Raw genomic sequence first — 23,710 nt, forward strand, 5'->3', positions numbered from 1 at the left:
AGAGAATGGACCTCAGAAAGAGAGTGACAGTTCTCTGCAAGAAAATAATGGTCAGACTGCTTAGAGTTGGAAGGTAAGTCCATTAACCTCCTCTTACAACCAGACTGGAAAACCATTGCCTGGCCTGATGAGCCGTGGCTTCTGCTGCAACGTTCAGATGGCAGGGACAGAGTTTGATGTAAGTCACAGCGTGAATTAACCCTGCCTTGTATCTGCAGCTCTGGACCTGGGTGGTGGTGGTGTATTGGTGTCTTGACATATGGTCTTGGCACCCTTAGTGCTATTCTTTAAAGACCAGAGCCAGACTGTGAGTTTGAGTCCAACACTGCATGTCACAAAGCTCACATAACCTCAAATTGGTTTCTAGAACATGGCGATGAGTTCTCTGTACTCTGATGTCCTCCAGAGTCTCCAGAGCTCAGTCCAGCAGAGCACCGATGTGGTTGGAACGGGGGATGAATTCAGCCAAGAAATTTGCAGCAACTGTGTGGGTCCCTTTAACTTCAAAGGCTAAATGATGTAATTAATGAAGTGTCTGGGTGTGAGTGTGTCTGCAGCCAACGTGTGATGTGTTAATATCAACTAGGATAGCACCCTGAGGCCCTCAGACATATAACCTAATGACTAACAAAGGGACAGCATTTTCAGTAAGCATGTTTAGTCATGTTTATATACCAATGAAAATTTTGTTTCAAGCATTTTAAGTTACTTTTGGGTTGACGTGTGCTAACTTCACAGCTCCGGTGAGTGGTGCTCTTGGAGTCTTGTGAAAGGCAAACATTTCTGCACCTGGATTACACCCAGGAGGCTCTCCAACCAAGAAAGAATTCAGCATGTGTAAGTTATTAGGCTCATCCGAGGGCTGACTGCGGCTCTGGAAGGTTTGAATCACGACTCCTGCACTGGGCATGTGCAGTGCTGTGCCCCCTTCCTCATTTCTTAGTTTTTTTGCATATCTACAAACACATTGCTTACATGCTTCCAATCATCAACTAAACTTTAATGTTGGACAAAGATAACCTGAGTAAATACAAAAAGGAGTTTTAAGAGAAAAAACTTATCCAAATCTACCTGAAACATTTTTGGTCACTTTAAATATCTTATAGAACTGTTGCAATTGCTGCTGCCCTGTTGGCCTGGCCGCTCTTAAAAAGACATTTTTAATGTCAATCAGAGTTCATAATCAAAGGACATAAAGTGTCTTTGCTATAAACTGATTGGTACTTCTACCTTATGGCAGAAATGTTCTTTCTGGCTTGACATCATTCAGTATTTACTACTTAAATACCGGAAATCACTTTTTGGCACCACACTGCGCGCTACGTCATGACGTTGTGGATGATCGGCAACATGGCGGCGCACAGTGTTCCTTCGACGTTAAAGAGGCTTCTGTTCGCTGTAAAGGTGAGCTGACCGCGAGGCTCTGTGCTTTCACTCAGAGGACCTCCACAAACAGCTAACGCGCAGTCCTCAGTGTCTGTGACGGAACAGCCGCTGGAAACAAACTTGGAGTTTCCATTGCGTGGAGTTGTACCACACTTAGAGGTTTCAAAGTATTTTGCGCTGAAACTTGACATGTTGGTGCTGCTGTGTCGCAGCAGAGTAGACACGAAGGCTTGCGCGTGACTGCGTGGCCTGTTGCTGCACGCTTTCATGTCACAGACATTCCCGGGACTGTGCTGCCCTCTCTCTCCTCTGTCTGCACCGAGTCAGCTGCTGTGACCCTGCACACCACACATCCCGTGTTTGTGCAACCGGGACACCTCAAACACAGGCAGACGGAAACCAGGCGACAAGCTGCGAACAAATAGAAGCTCAGGTCATAGCATGCATTTGGGGTGGCTGTAGCTCAGGAGGTTCCGCAGGTCATCTACTGATTGAAGGTCGGTGGAAGCTCTCCGCTTTATCCCACTGCTCTCCCTGCCCAGTGCGCGCTCCCGATGCAGGGGATACCTACCTTATCACGACACCTGTCAGCCTTCAGCGAGCTGTGTAACTTAAACACGAGTCAGACTAAGTTAACAGTTCATCTGCATGTTTTAATCCAGATGTTGTGCTGTGTCAGACACACTCCTGCTTTGCAGCTGAACGTTGATCAGGCGCTTTGATGAAGACCTCCCGTGACATTTTCCCAGTAAAGGTTTTAATGTTTCTTCCACGCTCAGCATGTCGCGGTGTGTGGACAGACTCTGGCTCCACGGTAAACTGTGCCGCGTCATCGTCACTGCTGCTGTTGCTCTGCAGTGTTTATGTTAAAGCCGGGGGCTCTTATTCATTCACTGCTCCTACATACGTTTCTGTTGCAGGTTTGAAACGCTGATGTTTAAACACATCTGCAGAAGTCATTCGTTCGAGTTACCCGATGAATCGTCGCAGTCCCAGCGGGGAGCGATGCAACGGGAACACGGACAAAAGCTTCAGAGAAACAACAAATAAAGCAGGAGAAGCGCAGCCAGTGACACTTTCCACTGTTTCCAACACTCGCGCTGTCCTCCGCAGCTGCTTGGTTACACACTGACTGCAGGCAGACAGACAGTCCAGCAGATGGCGATCGAGCTCAACCATAAACCACGTTATTGTCTAACCTGGCGAGGATAAGTAGGTGCAGTTAGTGGAGTCTTTTCTTGTTCACCTGTGTAAGACTTCAGCCACAAGCACACTGCTCTACTGGCTCAAAACTGTGAATAAAAACGAAGAAGAATGCTTTGCTCAAAAACTTACTAAAGTCTTCAAACAAAACTTCAAAGGAAAATATCCAACTTTACTTAAATGAGAGGCTCTTTGTAGCACATTTGGATATTTACTTGTTTCTAAGAATCAGTAATGAGGTCAGATTGACTGTGTGTGTGTGTGTGTGTGTGTGTGTGTGTGTGTGTTTGCGCACTAACAGTAAAGTTGTGCTGTGTGCTCTGCAGTGTTCCCCTCTCCAGTCCAGATGCTGTGCTGTGCAGAGAGAGGCTCAGTATTCCACCATATCTAGTCCCAATGAAAAGGTATTGCATGGCTCTCGTCTGCTTATTTCATTTTTGTATTCATTCATATTTTCAACAATGCTGATTAAGAAAATCTATAAATTTTACTTTCAGTACAAAGTTGAGTAAAAAGTCTTTGTAGTAATGAAACGTTGCTGTTTGTCTTCTTCCTCCGCAGACCTTTGATAAGATCCTCATTGCAAACAGAGGAGAGATTGCTTGCAGGGTAACTCTTATTGACTCACACAATATGTACAGTTAACAGCTGGTTGTTTTTGGGGGGACTAAGAGGAAATTCCACTTTGACTTTAGGGATAAATGCCACTGATATGTATCGACTTTCACATCAAGTTGGTGCCAGAATTCTTTAAATGTGACAGTACCTGTGCTCGTATGGGACCACAGGTAGCAAAGTGATCCTTGACAATAACAGGTCAGTAACCCTGACCTATCCAAATGCCAAAAACAGCATTCACACAGCTGTAAATAGATTTTTAGTGTGTGATTAATGTTAAGTCATGGTCACGATGAATGTGTTTCATGCGTGGACGTGTCAAACTGTTCATCTTAAAATCAAAGCAGAGAGCAGCTGCAGCTCACAGCCTGTCTCATTGCTGCAGCAGGAAACTCTGCAGGGCTCAGCTGCCTACATTCTTCATCTCATGCTAACTGCCTGATATTATGTAGCAGCACAGGGGCTGTGGTGGTGGGGTAAACATCCGGGATCCATGATTTCCAATACAGATGATCACATCATCTATATATTATTCATATCTCACTGCTTTTAATGCTGCAGCTGATTGGTGCCATTGGCTGTGCTAATATGTTCTGCTGTGAAGTATTTTCCTTGTTTTCAATCAGGTGATCAAGACGTGCAAGAAGCTGGGCATCCAGACTGTGGCTGTTCACAGTGATGTAGACTCCAGCGCTGTGAGTCACTACCTGTGCATTTCCAGGGAGCAGGGGAACTCGGATGTTAGAAATAACCTCGTGTTGAGTAACTGCATGCTGGTTTTATTTCACACTTACCTGAGGACTGTGTTTCAGGGTTTCATTTGAATTTTCAAACTCGGTGTGATCTGAATGTGATTCAGTAGTCGCAGGTTAAACGTAAATTCAAGCTCAGGCTAACTTAAATACTTTATCCTGAAAGTTAACAGTTAATGCACGTTCATGCTAAAGAGCAATGGTTTTATTACATTGTCACAAAGTTAACACTTCAGTGCTGGATCAGACACCTGAGCAGTGATAAATCAGCTGATGCTTCTGCACTGACTGTGTTACAGTCAGGTATAATAACTAATGTTATTCATACCCGACTAATGATTCAAAAACCTTGTTTTTGAGTGCTGATATTACCATGTACACTACCGCCTTAAAGCTTTATCACCTTTTTAGTGTAAACTGTGTTTGAATGATAATCAACATTTGGGTCAAAAAGATCCTTTGTGAGCAGCAGGAGAGCTTTAAATGATGTTTGTCGGTGCTTTGTTTGTGGGACGTTGGTAGAGCATGTTCTCTTGCAATGCCATGGAACAACACAGTGTGCACGTTATACAAAAAGTGCACTTAAAACAGAGTGCAAAAAATCACCGAGGCCTCAGCTGCTTCAAGCAAACGATTCTCTGTAACTCTTTTACAAGTTTGATGTGAAAGCGAGCCCAAAATGTGTGCATAGGTTCTGTATGAACTTTGCATTCGTCTTTCACTTTTTTGTTTTACCATTTCAGTGACTTTAAAGCACATCATCTGGAATAAAATCTTTAATCAAAAAAGCGGGTATATGAGTAGATTACTGTGCTAATGCAGTGAAAACTGTCGTTGGTTTTTTAGCCGCACAGTGAGCCTCGGTTTACCTTCTGCTGTGGATGTTAATCTTCTGCTCTGTGTGGATCTAGGTTCATGTAAAGATGGCTGATGAGGCGGTCTGTGTTGGCTCCGCCCCCACCAGTAAAAGCTACTTGAACATGGATGCCATCATGGATGCCATCAGAGTGACTGGAGCACAAGCTGTAAGTGTATGACATGACTTCTGCAGATGTGCGTCTGCATATTCATTTTGTGTATTTAGCCCAAGTCTGAACGCGATGACCCGAGAACCAGGAGTTTCAAACTGATACCACAGACAATCTTATAGGAGTTTGAATCTCAGTGACCGCATCCTTAAGGTTAGAGGTCAGAGGTCAAGTTTTCTGCAAATCTTGTGAATGGAATACCTTGAGAACAAGGTGATGTAAAAATGTGAAATTCATACGACAGGTGCATCTACTAGGAGGCAGAGGGGTACCTCTGGTCACCACCAGTATTTTTTTTAGATATGCAACATTGCTGACATCCGTCTGTTAGAGGGACGGCGTTCCTTCACTCTGATGTTGCCTATTCAGTCACTCCACACACACTCTTGCAATATGAGGTACTGTACAGAATATAAAAACATATGAAGTTGTAGTTATTTAAAATGCTCCATCTTAGTTACATTTCATGTTACTTCACTGTCCGGGTGAGACAAAGTGACTAACGGCTCTCCTCTGAACTGAAATGTTTGATTTTCTGTTGGGTCCTAATCGATTTCTGTCTTCATGTTAAGATGAAGATGATGCTTTTCTGTAATCCAAAGTCCAAAGAGTCATTTTGTTTTTCAGTTGAAGCTCAGATTTCCTGCAGTGTCCTCCGTCATGTTACAGTGGGGCTGCAGAGAGGCTTTTGTATCGATGATGTATTTGCTTACACACATGTAAGAGTGTAATTTGTTTTAAGTTGTTGCCTCCAAAATAAAAGGGACAGGTTTGTATTGTATTTTTATTAAAAAAAATGCAAAATACAGTCGGTGAGTTTATCAAAGTGCTTTTTATCTAACATTCACACTCTGAACATATCAGAGAGAAACTAAGGTTCAGTGTCTTGCTCGTGCAGTCTGAACCACCAACCTTCTGATTGTTAGATGACCTGCTCTGCCTCCTGAGCTACAGCCACCTGTTCAGTGGCTGAAAGGGGACAAAGTGCATGATGTATACCGATTTACATTGGAGTCCTATGGCCAGGTTGGCTGAGTGTCCAGGCCTTTAACATGCATTCAGACTTGCACCGTGTTGACAGTCCTGCTAGAGTCTCCTTCTAGGTCAGATGCAGTAATACTGTTGTGACTCTTTTTGATGCCAACAGCTTGTAATTCATACGTACAATTAAGCAATTGTATATGCATGAAAGGCGTTTTCTTCCAAACCCCCTTTAAAGTGTATTTGCATTTGAAAGTGTGACTTTTTTCTCCTCTCTAAGGTTCATCCTGGTTATGGGTTTCTGTCTGAAAATAAAGAGTTTGCAAAACGACTGGTGAGTTATGCAGTGAATTACTTCTCTCTCAACACAAAGTCTGTTAGGAGTCTCATGGTACTTTGTCTTGTTGCCAGGCAGCAGAAGGTGTGGCATTCATTGGCCCAGACACCCATGCTATCCAGGCAATGGGGGATAAAATTGAAAGCAAGCTAATTGCAAAGGCTGCCAAAGTCAACACTATCCCAGGATTCGATGGCGTTGTCAAGGTAGGGCCATCAAAACGGCAATGCATGGAAATGAGAAGGCGTTTGCTAGATCAAATCTGAGGGCTGTGTTCATCGGCTCTGTCATGGTTTTTGTTTCATTTTTCACTCATTTTTTTTAAATTAATAGGTTAAAGCTAAACTGGATTTCTTTCCTGCTGCATCTATAACAAATGTTCATATGTTAATATTTATGGCATATTTTTCTTGTCACTTAAAAAAATTGTACAAGAGGAATTCAACAAGTTGGCAAAACCTGATTTTTGGAATTTAAAGATTTTGTCTTTGAATTTTTAATTCCACGCATTAAGCTTTAAAGTTCTGAACAGGATGTAAACAGATGATAAAAGTATATTATTCCCTTTGTTGTGAAGATGAAATGTGATTTTATTTATCCCCAAAAAGTTGGTTACAGCAGCCAGATCATGAAAAACAACCTAGTGCATTACAATATCACAACACAGAGCTGAGACAGTTGAAATAGGAATCCATTTATTTCTTCAGAAGACTTCTCTAAGTTTGCTTTGCTGATCTGTTGCTCAGCACTTTAATAGTTATGCACCTCTTGCAATAAGTGCAGCTGTAGAGGTGATTGCTGCCGTGAACAAACCTCATATGTTAATAGTAAAGGATCCATATATTCATATGTGCATTTGCCCTTAAATACTTTGTTTTACTCCTCGTCTGTGTCAGACTGCAGAGGAAGCTGTGAAGCTTGCACAGCAGATTGGTAAGTCATCAGTTTTTCTATGTGCTAAAAGTTTACAGTAAACATTAGTGATGACAAGAAGAATCTTAGTGAGTTTGTTTACTGCAGACATGATCTCCCACACACGTGTTTCTGACCCACTCGAGCTGTTTACTCCTGATTATTTTTTAAATGTATTTATTTATTTTTGTTGAATTGCTGTCAATCATCACATCTTCATGGAGCTGTTACCAAAAGATAACACATGGCAATGGTAATTGTATTTATTATGTTGAAAATGTCATTGTAGGAAAACTCAATGTGCTAAACACAGAAGCTAAAGATGGAAAGCCTGTGTAGGTTTACAATATCTGGAGAGATGGAACAGATGAAATCAGAATATAAAGGATCGGAGTCTGTTTTACTCCTGAGTCTTAAAAGGCTGCTGGGGTTTTGCTGAGGATGATGTCTAAGCTAACATCCATCATGGACGACACCTCCCACCCCTGCATGACACTGTACGAGCACTGAGCAGCTCGTTCAGCAGTGGACTTTTACACCCACAGTGTAGGAAGGAGCGCTACTGCAGGCCATTGTGACCAGCAGCTGTCAGACTCTATTACAGTTTAACATATCTGACTCATCACCTGTTTAATTGACATATCACATGTTTCTAATTGCTAATATTTCACCAGGATCATTCATACCCCCCCCCCCCCCACCACCACCACCACCACCACCACCACCACACACACACACACACACACTACTATAGGTCTATACTCCTCCTGCTATAAGAGCTGTGTAACACCCACAGCTGTGTAATAAAGGTTTATTCTATTCTATTCTGTTCTATTCTATTCTGTTGCCTGACTGTGAAAAATGCACATTGGCAGTTGTTTCAGCGTTGTTTTGTTGCCAGGTTACCCTGTGATGATCAAAGCTTCTGCAGGTGGAGGAGGGAAAGGGATGAGGATTGCTTGGAACGATGAGGAGACGAGGTATTTTACTTGGTCACATGCTCAGTATACACGAGCCCATCAGCTACTACTGTTTCAGTAAATACACACTCAATTATGTGTTAAACAAAACGTAGAAGTAATTGTTTTTATTATTGCAAGCATTGCTTGTGTAGTAATGATTTAAAGTACTGTACCTCAGGTAATACTGTAAAGCCTTATATTGCAGATATAAGGACTAAAGCTACTGCTATTAGCTCGTACGTCTGCAGCTTATGGAAGATGCTCGTGCAGCGTCTTCTGCTCACATTAGTTAAACTCTTTGATCTTAAGTAGCTCCAAATACCACAGCTACAATACTATTGCCCCAAACACTGATTCAGCCCTAATTACTATTAAACTGTTGGCCAGAAATGCATGGGCCTTTTCCACTAGTAGCTGCTTGGGTCAGTTCAGCTTGACTCAACTCGGGTTTTTGGGTTTTCCATTAGATGGTAGTACCTGGTACCAGGCCGGGGTCTCCCATCGTAATGATGTTTGTTGTTTTGGCAGCGTTGCTATAATGACCCCAAGCAAATGGTACTCCACTGTAATGGACAACAACCAGAACAGAGTGGAGTGGGTGCTAGTGGAAAAGAGGCATTAGTGAACTCTGAAGTTCTTCCAGAACACTATAAAAACTCATTTAATAACCTAACAACACAAGCAGTTATGTTATATGAACTTTGTAAATGACACATTAAACAGTCCAGGCCTTCCTTTTTGTTTTGTCCTCCTGTTTTACAGACGTCTGAAAAGTGTCGTTAGTCAAAATCACCTGTTCTTGCTAAAGTTATTCATTCAGCTCCTTGTGCTCTAAACTGAAGCTTACTTACTTACTTAACAGTTTTTCCTGTTGTTACTTGTAGACCAATGGAAAGTCTGTATTTGCTCTTTAAAACTGCTGTGATCTGTGGGTGTGCTGTTAACAGGGAAGGTTTCCGGTTCTCATCACAGGAGGCAGCATCCAGCTTTGGAGACGACAGGCTGCTCATTGAGAAATACCTAGACAACCCCAGACATATAGAGATTCAGGTATATCGACTGTCTACACTGCACTGATCCCCTTTAGTTTTGATGGATACATGAAAGCCAAAAGAGCAAGCGGAGGTGACTCTTTGATTCCTAAACTCCTCGTCTCAGCTCTAGAGTCACTGAAATAGAAACAAACTTCATGACAGTCTGTTCAGTCAGTCGAGAGGAGACTGTTACCTAACAGCTCTCACAAAACGCCATCTCAGAATGCACCACGCAAACAAGCAGCAACTGCAGAAGGTCACACTGACTCCTGTCAGTCAGACATGCAGTAAAGCGTAGCCTAACGACTCTCCCTCTCTGCTGAGACTGCAGATGGGAGGCAGAGTTTGGCTGAATCCAGCCTGAAAAGTTCGTAGGTCACAGCCGACCACTCTGACTGACAGGTTCTGATGTGGGCTCAAACGATTGGATCCCACTGTGCAGCGCTTAGGAATGCATTGAATTAATTAAAGGTTTTATGCCACAGCTGCCCTAAATTAACAGTGTTGGTATTTACCAAAATCATTTTTCTTTCGCTGATGGTTAATCCACCAGTTTCTGCAGCTCTTTAGTCAAAATCAGATTCTTAATGCTAAAACATAATATTTGTTATTATATGCAAAATTTTACAAAAACCTGAAAAATAGGAAAACATGATTATTGTTTGACTAAGATGCTGAATGGTTTTCTTGCATTCCTGAAGAGAAACATGATGTTTTTTCTAAAGGTCCACTGTACCAGCTCACATCTGAGGATCTAAGTGTGAATTTAGTGTTTTTTTTGTTTGTTTGTTTGTTTTTTAATAAAGTTTTTAGATTTCAAAGAATAATTTTCTGGATTTTGTGACAGATGCTCTAATACATGCAGACATGTTCACCGACGTGTGTACGTGTGTGTGTTGATTTAAAAACCTGTTTCAGGTATTGGCTGATAAACATGGAAATGCTCTGTGGCTCAATGAGAGGGAGTGCTCCATCCAGAGGAGGAACCAGAAGGTAGTGGAAGAGGCGCCCAGGTTAGTGAGACGTTTTTGGGCTTCGCAGTTATTTGTTTCTGTAAAGAACCCACGACAGACCCGACGACATCTTTATTGACTTGGTTGTTGTTCACACAATCGACTCAGTCGGCTGCAGCTTTCCAGCTCACAGCCCGACTCGCATCACAGCAACAACGATGTACTGACAGACAGCACAGCCTTTGTGCCGGCGAGGCGTGATTGCAGATGCCGTGCAGGTGCGTCCATCTTCATGCAGCAGCGCCGCAGACCACGCCCCACCACAGTTTCAAATGAACGTAGAGCAAGTAAATAGTAAACAAACTGGTTGGTATATGGCGCTTTTCTGCTCACTCAAAGCGCTTTAATTAGTTTTTACTAATTAGTCAATTAGTAAAACATGGAGATGAAACATGGGGAGATTAAAATCTTGTCATTAAATGTCAGCGGTCTGGGAAACTCAGTTAAGAGTTAGAATTATGACTGAACTAAGAAAGGGGAGGACACAGATAAACATCCTACAGGAGCCCCGTTTATCATGAACAGGACACGGGGAAAAGAAATGGTTTTAACAATATCTACTATAGCTCACATACCAAGTCAAGGAAAAGAGCAGTAGCAGTACTAGTAGCTAATACACTAAGATTTCATCCCATAGCAGGGCACGCAAAATTTCAAAATCCCTGGTAGCCCTTCGGGCAGGGACTCTTCAGTTTTTGGTAGCCCAAAAATAAATTTAAGTAGCCCGAATAAAAAAGAGAGCAATTATTTGATTGATGTTTTGTTTCCTGTTTTGTTTCCTTTACAATATTATACATTAAAGTATAATATTGTAACGGAAACAAAACATTAATCAAAAAATTGTTGAAACACAAATTACAACATTGTATACAAATTACAATCATCAACTCAAATACTTGGTTCTAATTGAACAGAAATTTCTATGAACTTGTAAGAACTGTACAACATGAATCAGTCTGTGTCAGATCCTGAATTTGAAATTTCCACTGAAGTCACGGGTAAGAGGCAAGTGGAACCAAGATCTAGGCCATTTGCTTTTTGAAGTTTGCAAAGACTGCTAAATTTTGCCAGTGGTAGTTCACTCCTTGCAACATAGTACGCTGTTATTAACTGATTTTTCAGGTTTATTTTTAGTATGTTAATTGCAATTGGTGTTTGTTCCGGGAAAGATATTGCAGACTGAGCAATAATGCATTTCTCATGGGTTCTAATGGGGGCCTTTCTTAAAATTACTGGTCCCAGTAACAAAGGCACTTGTCGACTCAGAAATCGAGGGAAAACCAACAACACACCCGGCAGAACATTATGTTATTTACACGGGTGCACATGAGTGGTCCGCATGTGCGCATTCGCTGTCAAAATAAAAGACGCGCACCAGATAAGAAGTTGCAACGCGCGTTTGCGTCCATATAAAAGGCACTGTTTTTGTCCGCTAGAGTGGGATTTTCACGGCACATTCTGCACCACATCTCTGTGCATTCATCATTTGTTTAAAGCCAGCTCACCTCCTGCAACCACTTTTCCTAGAATACGCGCTTCTTTTGTGGTTCGGACTCCATCTGACATTTCTTTGGAGGTGGAGGAAAACCAAAGTAATTGCTTAAAGGAGCTTCTTCGACATCTTTAAGAGTTCTAAACAAATGTCTGTCCTCCTCCGGAAAATCTTATGTACGCAAACACGCGTTGCAACTTCTTCTCTTGTGCGCGTATTTTATTTTGACAGCGAATGCGCACCTGCGGACCTCTTATGTGCACCCCTGGTTATTTAGCTTGTCATATTCCAGCCACAGAAATTCTTTTGTCCATGACACCATAAAGCTGCACTTTCTTTTTGCCTTATAGTCTGATTTGTCATAACTTTTCCGTTTTGTGGTAGGCTTTTCTTTGGCTGTCACTTCTTCACCCTGACCGGTCTTATTTGGCTCAGCAGAACTAAAATATATATCCTGCTGCCTTTACACACGCACTCACATAACGCTCAGCGATTCTCTGCGCGATCAACCTCTCACATGTTTAAGCTTGCTGCGGGAGATTTCACTTGTCATGTTTGCATAGTAAACTAACGATTGATAAGACGATGTCAGAGGAATTGGTGCGCAAATTATCGTCACTCACCAATCAGTACTGTCGCTCTCTATACACAGTTTGCGCGATTGCAAAGTGAAAGCAAAAAACAAGCGCAAATTCTGGTTCACCGATGCCAATGACATATTTACCCAGCTACATTTCCAAAAGAATGCAAAAGCACTGACATATATTTTTCCTTCCTATGATAGCCCGACGGGCAGGGCAGGGATAGATTTTGGTAGCCCGACTGGAAAAATCGCTAGCCCCGGGACGTCGGGCTAGCGAATTTGCGAGCCCTGCTATCATAGTCATGTAGACTATGGGATGAATTATCACTGCATTAAAAGCAGTGATATGGGGTCAAATAATTCCAATTTCAAGCGATCTTAAAAAAGAGAGAACAACAGAATATATACATCTTCAAGAAGATCTGAAACGGACAGAATAAAGCCACAAAAGGAAAAACGAAAAAAACATCAACATACTTTCATTATTTTAACTGGATTTTAAATAATGAAAGTACACCCCCTGCTGGAAGGAAGCTGTCATTACCGTACTTCCCAAACCAAGAACAAACAAACACGAAATATGTCAAAATTATAGACTAATCACTATCCTGAGTGTAGATTATAACACATATACCTCTATAATATCAAACATGAAACAATATAAGGAGGACATTACATGTAATACAGAGAATACAAGTAAATCAAATATCAGCTGCCTGGCGGGGCCATCTGCTGCAAGGTTAAGGGAGGAAGACAGAACAAACACCCAGTGCATCATGGGAAAGCCCCCAGCAGCCTAGGCCTATTGCAGCATAGCTAACAGAGGATTCGGGGTCAACTGCTTTTTCAAAAGGAATCTTTTGAGCCTAATCTTAAAAGTAGAAATAGTGTCTGTCTCCTGAATCCAAACTGGAAGCTGGTTCCACAGAAGAGGGGCCTGAAAACTGAAGGCTCTGCCTCCCATTCTACTTTTAAATACTCTAGGAACAACAAGTAAGCCTGCAGTGTGAGAGCCAAGTGCTCTAATAGGGTGATATGGTACTACAAGGTCATTAAGACATTATTTGACACTTCTGTAAGGCTACTTTGGTTTCACATCCACTTTTCTTTTTTCTTCCAAAGCTTTTTAGAGGCTGCATCTGCAGGCTGGTTCCCTTGTACATGAAGCTGCTGTTAAGTTCTATATAATTACAAAAATGTTTAGTCCTCATGCTTATTGACCTCTGCTTTGGTCTTTGTGCGATCCATGGTTGTATTTTTTACTGTTTGATAGTTTGTTTTGTGTGTTTTTTATTTTTAAATGTATTTGGAGCCAAATTAAGAAAACACTTGCAAGCTGAGCTCTTACTTCCGTAATTTCTTGCTTTCCTGCCGACATTAGTCTGGTTTAGTTACTTACACACACACACACACACACACACACACACACACGGTCTGTGTTTAATCATGACTGAGCGTTACAGAACTGTGCATTAAATCAAGTGTCAAAGAAAAGTCGAATCATTCAAAATAATAACATTGTTGTAGCTCTAATCTATTGTGCTTTTTTTCATAAGTCTTTAAATGTTTTTAATTTTAACAAGATCGGTAATAGCATCCTCGTTAATTATAATGAATTTCCTTCCTTCCTCTTTTTCTTCTTCTTTGATATTGACTTCTCACCGACTAATTTGCTGTTCCTTTGGCATATTTACTTAAACATGTCAGAGTTTTGTTCCTTTTCACTCGTGTCCTTACTTTAGTTTGCAGGGAAGCAACGTGGTCCTCCAAAGTAGATAATCACAGATCAGCCTGTGACTCCCGGAGGAGTCCTTTGTCTCCTTCCTCATCTCTCCCACAGCTGCCATAACGCCGTACAATTCAGAAAAATGCCTCAAAAAATGTTTTGTTTTAGCCTGTATGATGGAGCGAAGCAGCAATCACATGTAAAATAATCAGCAATAAAACAGAGATTTTTAATTTTGCTCTTTCATAATTTGCAATGAAAGGTGGCTGGAAGACTTGAGCTATTTGTTTTTGTTTCAGTGAAACGAGTTTCTGTTTCGTGTCCATGCAGTACTTTCCTGGACACAGTCACACGACGGGCAATGGGTGAACAAGCAGTCCAACTAGCCAAAGCTGTGCAGTACTCCTCTGCTGGGACTGTGGAGTTTCTAGTGGATTCTAAGAAGAACTTCTATTTCCTGGAGATGAACACACGACTACAGGTTCAGTTACATTTTATTTATATATGACAAACAGTTGCTTCAAGGCGCTTTATATTGTAAGGTGAAGACCTTCAGGTCACCTGATCCAGCCCTAACTAGATGCTTTATCAAAAAGCAAAGTTTGAACCCTTATCTGAAAACTAGAGACTAGTCTGTAGGCCCTCAGAGGGAAAAATAAAATTAAAGAGAGCCTGCTGTTCTGGAGCCTACACTTGAGCAAACTCACTGAGATAAGGCAGAGTTTGACCCCCGACAGTCTTAGTGGCTGGTTTGAGCTGAATCCTGTCTGTATTTCATTAACTGTGTATTTTTACTCCAGGTAGAGCATCCAATTACAGAGTGTATCACTGGCTTGGATCTGGTGGAGCAGATGATCAGGGTTGCCAAGGGTTACCAACTGCAGCACACACAGGAAGATATCCCAATAAATGGCTGGGCCGTTGAGTGCCGTGTCTATGCAGAGGTGTGTGTGTGTGTGTGTGTGTGTGTGTGTGTGCGCGCACCTGTAATGGTACCTAAGATCACATGAACCTTACTCGTTAACTTTAATCACACAGCTTTGCAAACATAGTTGAAAATGCAGCACATAAAATATGAAGATGATCCCAACACTGTTTAAATTTCTTTTGCTAAAGTTGGGACTGCAGAGAATATAAAAGCAGTGCAATAATTAAAAAATAATTGAAAGCCTGTATTTTACTCTAAATACTGCAAAGACAGCATCTTTTTTTGTTTTATTTTATTTACATTCAGTCAAACTTGTCGTTGCTCATTGTCCACCGACAAAAAGCATTTCTGAGTGAAACACGAATAAAAGTAAAAACACCCAAAAATCCTGTTTTCTCTGGTAGGATCCTTACAAGTCTTTTGGTCTTCCTTCCATTGGACGCCTGTCTCAATACCAGGAGCCACTCAACCTTGACAAAGTGAGTCGATCAGTCAGTTTTCTTTTTAAACACACAGTCTGTTGGCTGCTGTAGTTTCCTTGCTCACTCTGCTTTCCTCCAGGTCCGTGTAGACAGCGGCATTCAAGAGGGAAGTGACATCAGCATCTACTATGATCCCATGATCTCTAAGGTCGGTGATATATTGGATACAAAATGTAACCATTCAGTTCCAAAGTTTATTTGTATCAGATCTTTGAAGGAGGTCGGTGCAGTTCAGTGCTTCACAGATGACTGTTGGTAAGACGGGTGTCTCAGACTCCCTTTACATCGTGGGCCACATAGAGCTGCTTAAGTGGGCCAGATTAATAAAAGTCCTCTTTCTGTCACCGTAAACAAGTTTCTTTGTTTTCTACATTTAATCCTGACCAAAAAAGAGAAATACAATGATAAAAATGAAAAAGTTGAGCGATGTCAGTCGTGCACGTTAACAGCACTCAGTCAGGCCTTCAGTAAGAGTCACAATATCATGATGCCAGAGGTCAGACAGCTTTCAGCTCACAGGAAGGCAACAGAAGTTTTGTAGAGGAGCATCTCTGAATGCACAACATGTTGAACCTTGAAGCAGATACAGCAGCAGACGACCACGCCACCTGCCGTGTCTGTAAGCTAAGAACAGGAAACTTAAGGCTACAGTGTGCACAGGCTCACCAAAACTGCACAAAGCTGAAAAATGTTCCCTGGTCTGTGTGTGCTGGACCAATGGTTCAGGCTGCTGCTTGTTTAAGGCTGGGGGGATATTTTATTGGCAGTCTTGGGCTTCTTAGCACCACCTGAGCATCATTTAAACACCACACCAACCCGAGTGTTGTTGCTGACGATGTCCATCCCTTCATGAACACCGTGTACCATATTCTGATGGCGAGTTATCCTGCTGGAAGCAATCGTGTCACCAAGCTCAGATCATCTCAGTCTGATGTCTTGAATATGAAGATGACCTCACTGCACTCAGATGACCTCCACGCTCATCAGGTCTCAGCCCAGCAGATGTGGTGAAATGGGAGACTCACATGACGCCGTTGTGTCAGTGTGGACCAAAATCTGAGGATTGCTTCCAGCACCTCGTTGAATCTAGTGTACAGCTGAGGACACAGTGGGTAAGATGGGGTGTTTGTAGCTCAGGAGGTAGAGCGGGTCGTCTACTAATTGGAAGCTTGGTGCTTCAATCCCTGCTCCAGGCTGCTTGCCAAAGTGTCCTCGGTCAAGATACTGAACCCCAAGTTGCTCCTGACACGTTCATCAGAGTCAGTAAGTGTGAACGTTTGATAGAAAGTGGAGTAGTTTAAAAAGAAAAAGTGCTTGTATAAAGATTCTTATTTAGCACTTTTCTGCTCTCAGTACTCAGCCCTTGAACAGGAATTAATATACGACAGGATGATACCAACAGGCATTAAACACCTTACATTAAATCAGTGCATGTGTTTAAAAGGAAACGGGTGATAGAAATTTCACCCGTGTGCTCTGTGAGAGTGTAAGTGCTCATTCTCAGTTATGGGATGTTCTGTGTTAGTAATGATTCACAGCAGCTCCTGATGACTTGACTGGTTCAATAATAACATATTAATATTCTCTGATATCAATTTGTAGCTGATTACCTACGGAGCTACACGAGGTGAAGCTCTTGGTAGGATGGAGGACGCTCTGGATAACTATGTGATCAGAGGTGGAGTACATGTTCGTAGTCTGTCACTAAAACAACATTTGTTGGGTTTTATTTCTCCAAAGTTGGATCGTTTTTTCTTTCCAGGTGTGACCCACAACATTCCTCTCCTGCGAGAAATCATCACTCATCCTCGCTTTGTCTCTGGTCACATCAGCACCAACTTCCTCCCAGAGGTTTACCCTGATGGATTTAAGGGCCATCAGCTAGAGGCAGATGCAAAAAGGGAGCTGTTGGCATCAGCAGCAGTGCTCTACCTCGCTGCTGAGCTTCGTTCAGCAAAGGTCCTCAGCACCCAGAGGTGAATACTCCAGTACTTGTTGTTTGGTGCTATGTGATGGGATTCTGGGGAGAAAGTAATGGGGCTGGAATTGTATCCTAAATCAAAGTGCAATCAATCACGGTTCAGCCTGAGTGGACTGGTATTTATATAGCTGTTACTGAGCACTCACAGTACTTTGAAACTACAATCCACATCATCTCTTTCATACACGCCAGCAGATTTTCATACACTGCATGATATTTTGTTGTCTTAAAACATTTAAGTTAAAGTTCTTATATTATAATAAAGGGCATTATTATTGAAATTAACTTGTCAGTTTCGTTTTACCACGTCTGACAACTATAGATCCAAACCATTATCCTGTGTCCCATCTGTCAGTTATGGGGTCGCTGCGTTAGCTGAACTCAGGAGCAGCGATGAGGCCTCGGTTAAAGAAGCAGTTTGTTCATTTCAGGGTGGCCTCCACTCCTGTGGAATGCAGCCACTGGGAGCTGTGTGTGGAGCTGGGTGAAGAACGCCAGGATGTGCAAATCAGCAAATCAGGAACTGTTTACACTGTGAGTATTAAAAGCACATCTGTTCTCGTTCATACTTGCTGTACTAGAAAGCTGAGAAATGGACAAATGTAAGTAATGAATGCGGCCATCGCAGCAGATGGCCCCGCCCCTCCCTGAGCCTGATTCTGTTCAAAGGGAGTTTTTCCTTCCCACTGTGGCCAATGTGCTTGCTCACAGGGGGTCATATGATTGTTGGGTTTTTCTTTGTATGTATTATTGTAGGGTCGACCTTACAAAGCAGCTTGAGGCGACTGTTGTTGTGATTTGGTGCTGTATAAATAAAACTGAATTGAAGTGTTAAACAGACGGGCAGGTTTATGCCAGCAGGACTGGCCTGTTCCAGTTCCTGATTTAACCTTCTGTAAAAATGTGATACCTGTCTTGATGATATAACGTTATAAGCTTTCACTGTTTTCTGTTCCGTTATAATTTTACTAACTTGTTGACTTGTTGTGAATAATAATAATAATAATGTGTGGTGTGGCCTTTTTACTTACAAAGAACACAGTTGGCAGGGGGCTCCATCTGTACTGTAAGTGCAGTGTTAGAGAAAACCCCTAAATCGCACAGTCCACTATCAACAGCACTTGGTGAGGAAAAGCTCAGACAGGAGCTGCCATCTGCTGTGACTGGTTGGCTGAGAGGGGAACTGATGGGTACATTTTAATCACACGCAGCAGCGATGTATATATACCTGGGGAGGGAAGTCCTCCAGTCTGATCCCACAGCAGCATTACTGAGAGCTGGATCACATGACCTGATCCATGGTGACTCCTAACGAGGCTTTATGAAAAAGGAACGTTTTAAGCCTAATATCAAGACTAGAGATGGTGTCAGTCTCATCAGTCCACGCTGGGAATTGGTTCCACGGTGGGTCTGATTAAATGTTATCGCTAGTTAAAGTCCTCGGCTTAGCAGACCTCTAACTCAGCTTGGCTACAGAGCTGGGGTTGTCCTCTTAGTGATGAGGTGAGATGTCCCAGTTTAGGGTTGGGTTTGTTTGTTCATCTAGATTTAAAAAACAAACTATTTTTCCTGGCTTTCCACTCCACCTTACAAAATATCTGCTTTTAATGCACATTTAAAAATTATACCAAGGAGTCAAACTTCTGCTCTTTTTCAGAGGAGCCAGAGTAACCAGTATGCAGTGAGGAAGTAATACTGGTAACATGATACCTGACCTCTGTGGGAGCAAAGTTTATCTACACTGTGTTGGGAGACAGAACCAGAGCATAGAAAAAAGTGCTTTTGCAAATGGGAGTAAATGGGTGAATGAGGCAAGTTACAAAGAGTAGAAAAGAGCTAAATCAGAAGCAGTACATTCACCATTTACACAGCAGTGTAGAAAATAATCACTGCTTTAAATTCTACTTGACCTTTTACATAGAAACGGAGCCATGGGGTGGCAAGCAGGTGAAAGGGTGTATCTAATAAAATGGCAGGTGAGTGTATTTGACTGCAGATTAAGTTTAATATGAATTTAAAGATTAGTTAATAGGAATTCAAGCCAGAATTTGTCTTGATTGGAAAGCTATTGGTGATCATCAGAAGTCCCGATTGATTCAGATAATAAAACAATAGTGTGAGCATCGTTTGATGTAAAAGAGTGGCTCTCCACTTAAAACTGTATTAACTGTGTCTGCAGGTGGAGATAGATGGAGCGAAGGTGGAAGTTTGGGGAGCATTGAATCTGGCCTCCCCATTGCTGCCACTCACAATCAACGGCACACACAGAATGCTACAGGTAACACACAGATAAGTGTTGGTAAAAAAAGACCTCAAACTGATTGGAGCCATGGTGATATGGTGGAAAAATGGTAAAACCAAAAATGTGGCTTGATGGTTCGCTCTGTTTTCTTCATAAATTCTACTGAAGGCATGCAACTTCCTTCTATCTAAAGATATTCCCTTGGATGATGGTGGAGAAAGAGCACTGTCTGTCCGTGTGGTGCAGCTTTTATCAGTGCATTCAGTTGCTTCATGCCTCATTCCTGCCTGACCCTCTGAAGACGCGGCAAGCTTTTTAAATCGTTTTTAAACTGGGGGACACCGGCGTCTTAGCAGAACAAATTTAGAATAGAAATGTGCTAAACTCAGCAGTAACAATAAAATAATGAAAGATGTCAGTTGTAATACAGATAATGTGTTCTCTCTTTTTTATAGTGCCTTTCCAGAGATGCTGCAGGAGTGATTGTCCTACAGTACCTGGGCACATTGGTGAGACTGAATAATTCAAAATTATATACAAATCAAAATGTAGGCTAGTGTGTGGAAGCTAAGTGATAACCACAGGGTGTAAAGTTTGATCAGGTGAAAGGGGGAGATGCTGGAGAAACCTGGTGTATGTAAAAGTACAGTGAGGGTGTGCTGGGAACATCTGGCAGTGGCTCCAGTCTCAGACTCTTCTGTTCCCACCGATTAAAGAGTTTGATTGCATTCAGAGTCGGCTGGGAACGTTGATTCCAAGTGACCGTGGTCCACACCTCCATTGCTGAAGCTGCCACAAGGTTGTCGATACCTGTCATGGTGCTAATCCCAGAATCAGAAGCTGAAGGGAACTGTCAGGTTGGATGAGTGTTACTGAGCTTGGTTAGCTTGTAGAGCTCCAGAGGCAGCTGTCAGGAGGTAGAGCAGGGCATCTACTCATCGGAAGGTTGGTGGTTCAATCCATGGCTGCTCCAGTTTGTATGCCAGTTATGCTTGGGCAAGACACAAACCCCAAGTTGCTCTCCGATGCATCCATCAGAGTATGAATGTGTGTGAATGTAAGATAGATAAAAGTGCTTGAACTAGTGAACGAGGCATGTTGTATTAAAGTGCACTGAGAGCATAGAAAAGAACCAGCAGACAGGGGCGGTGGTTCCTCAGTTTAAGCAAAGGGGATCACACTCCTCAGCCTCCTAAAGAAAGTCTATGCCAGGGTACCGGAGGAATCCATCTGTTAGTCGAACCTGGATTCAGGAGGAACGATGCAGTTTTCATCCTGGTCATGGAACACTGGATCGTGTGGACTTTGAGAAAAGCCTTCAGGACCCTGTCGAATACATTCTCAGAGTTTTTTGGGCAACCAGATAATAATAAATTGAAATAATCCATCTTAGAAGGAATAAATGCCTGAACTACTAAACCCTAACCCGTCATTAGCTTGACTTGGTCTATACAAGTTAATATAATAAAATCCTTTTACTTTATTTCAGTTTAAACCCTGTGATTGATCAAGAAATCTGAACTTAGTAAGAGCTTCATCTTGGAGCCTGTCGCCTGCAGCAGGCTGTGGAAAAGCTCATTTCCTCAGACTATTTTGCTTGGTTTTGGAATAGCTGAGGCTGAGGAGTGCCTGCCATGAATCGGTACTAGCCACCGCTGGTTTCCAAGTACCTGAGCTGGACCCCAGGTTGCTCATAATGCATCGATGTGTGCATCATAGATAAATCTGCACTGTTTAAATGTATTATTTGTACAGTGCAGATTACAGAGTTTGGTAAAATGTCTAAACTGCTTGACTGTTCAGTGTATATATATGTTTTTTGTGTGTTAGATCAGAAGAACTTTCCATGTTATTGATATATTGCAGTGCCAAACATCCCACTGTTCCCCATACGTTTCTTTTTCTTGTAAATATATATAGTTTAAGGTTCGAGTTCTGTCCAAGCTGGCTGCAGAGTTGAACTCCTACATGCCGGAAAAAGTTTCAGAGGACACGAGCAGCATCCTGCGTTCACCGATGCCGGGAACAGTTGTGGCTGTATCTGTCAAACCTGGAGATACGGTAACACATTCCAATATGTACACATCATTTAAATGCTGTTTAATGAAGGTTTAAACACAAAATACTCATCAGTGAACAGTTGTTACAACTGGTACAGTTACACATGCCATAGTTCATAATGGGGGAAAAGCCTGTTGTAGTTGACATGTTGCTGGTAAGACTGTGGAGATGTGCAGAAATGATTAAGATTCAAAATTATTTTAATTCTTAATCATAGAATCAAAGTTTAAGTTGGTGAGTTTTTGAATGCATGCTACAGACTGTGAATGTATTTTGACTTTTCATGTTCTTATATATTCATAGATTAAAGTCACTGAATGTTGTTGGGTGTTATTTTAAATGTACCACAGAAAACCTTTTTTCTCCCTCTGCAATCAGACCAAACTCAGTTTACTCCAAAACTAGACAGTTTTATCTGTTTAATCCATGTTTTTATCTCTAGTTCACTCACATTACTCTGTCAGGTTCTCATAATTGTCCGTGTTAACATTATTCATATTCCTCAGAAACTGGCGATGCTGCCTATCTTTCACTACCAGCGTACATGCTTAAATGAGGTTGAGCACCCTGTGTATGAATGGGTGAATGAGGCATGTTGTATAAAGAGCTTTTTCTACTTTACCTGAGCAGTCAAACACTATAAGACCAGGTCCAATCACCACTGGGAACAGAGCCAGGAGATTGGGCCTATCAGTGAAAAGAAATGAAAACCTTTATTTTTGCAGTTAACAAAATGCCATCAGTTTGTCACAAGTAACATTTGGAGTCTACGTGCTGCCAGTCTGTTTGTTCAACAGCCCTCGCTGTCGCTCCTCATAGATGGCAGCCTGAGCTTCAAATAAATCTCTTGAATATGTGCACTTTGACAAATGGTGCACGGAAGGCAGCAAGAGTAGCTTTTAGTCATCTTATCCCTTCTTAAACATTTAAATTTGCAGTTAAGCCATTGCTTTTATACACTCTGTTTTCTTTAGGTTGCAGAAGGTCAGGAGATTTGTGTAATTGAAGCCATGAAGATGCAGAACAGTTTGACTGCTGTCAAGCAAGCAAAGGTAACAGGAAATGTGACAGTTACTCCCATCACTAGATTTCAGTATTGTTATCTAGGTCAGGGGGGTCAAACTCCGGTCCTCAAACGCTGGTTTCTTCAAACTTTTCCATGGGTCCCTGCTGCAACACACCTAAATAAAATTAATAGGTGATTAGCAAGACTCTACAGTGACCTGACTGCATGCTGAGGAGGCAACCCCTAACCCTACTCAAGTAAATTTAAATATATATAAGTAAATGTTTTTAGAAAAATGTATTTCTAAAAGTACTTTTATTGCACTCATGAGCTGCTGTAACATGAATCAAATGGCTGAACTGCCACCTCAGCATTCAGTCAAGTTCTAGTCTACACAGACATCGGCCCTGAAAGACTGGAGTTTGACACCTGCAATCCAGAGCACAGAGTTTAAGTGGTGTGTTTGTAAAACTGTAAATGCACTATTTACAGTTTGTGTTTAACTACATGTGTGTCCTTACAGGTTAAGAGTGTCCACTGTAAGCCAGGGGAGACTGTGGGGGAAGGAGACCTGCTTGTGGAGCTGGAATAAAACATGATCTGTTCCCTTTGACATGTGACTTGTGTGAACTGGGACAGATGGAGTTGAACTGTGTCACAATGTTGGTGTGGGTGCTCACACAGTTGTCACGTGTCTTTGATTCAGCTGACTGTTCCAAACACTCTGTTGTACTTAGGTTTTACTACTTAATAGATAGTGTTGTTGGTAGGCCAAACATTGAAATTTGGATGAACTGACTGACAAAAATAAACAAACTTTTCCAAATAAAATAACTTTCAGTTTTTGTTTTTCTTCACAACCAACAGTTACCTCAAGGCACTTTATATTGTAAGGTAAAGACCCAACGATAATACAGAGAAAACCCAACAATCATATGTTCCGCTTTGAGCAAGCACTTTGGCGACGGTGGAAAGGAGAAACT

At 41.9% G+C, this 23,710-nt stretch overlaps 1 protein-coding gene across 1 annotated transcript; it reads left to right on the forward strand.

The window, feature by feature from the left end:
* Window positions 1–1,333: 1,333 nt before the first annotated feature.
* On the forward strand, window positions 1,334–23,565 carry pcca (propionyl-CoA carboxylase subunit alpha). Its single transcript, XM_063491681.1, has 23 exons — window positions 1,334–1,404; window positions 2,916–2,993; window positions 3,151–3,198; window positions 3,834–3,902; window positions 4,871–4,984; window positions 6,249–6,302; window positions 6,380–6,511; window positions 7,202–7,238; window positions 8,119–8,197; window positions 9,127–9,229; window positions 10,132–10,226; window positions 14,358–14,508; window positions 14,828–14,971; window positions 15,360–15,434; window positions 15,517–15,585; window positions 17,040–17,115; window positions 17,200–17,413; window positions 17,850–17,952; window positions 19,598–19,696; window positions 20,116–20,169; window positions 21,581–21,721; window positions 22,696–22,773; window positions 23,251–23,565. The coding sequence occupies exons 1-23, from the start codon at window positions 1,339–1,341 to the stop codon at window positions 23,317–23,319; spliced, it is 2,148 nt and encodes a 715-aa protein (XP_063347751.1). The 5' UTR covers window positions 1,334–1,338; the 3' UTR covers window positions 23,320–23,565.
* The last annotated feature ends 145 nt before the right edge of the window (window positions 23,566–23,710 follow it).

The sequence above is a fragment of the Pelmatolapia mariae genome, linkage group LG13 (genome assembly GCF_036321145.2).
Source record: "Pelmatolapia mariae isolate MD_Pm_ZW linkage group LG13, Pm_UMD_F_2, whole genome shotgun sequence".
In the NCBI taxonomy this organism is placed as follows: domain Eukaryota; kingdom Metazoa; phylum Chordata; class Actinopteri; order Cichliformes; family Cichlidae; genus Pelmatolapia; species Pelmatolapia mariae.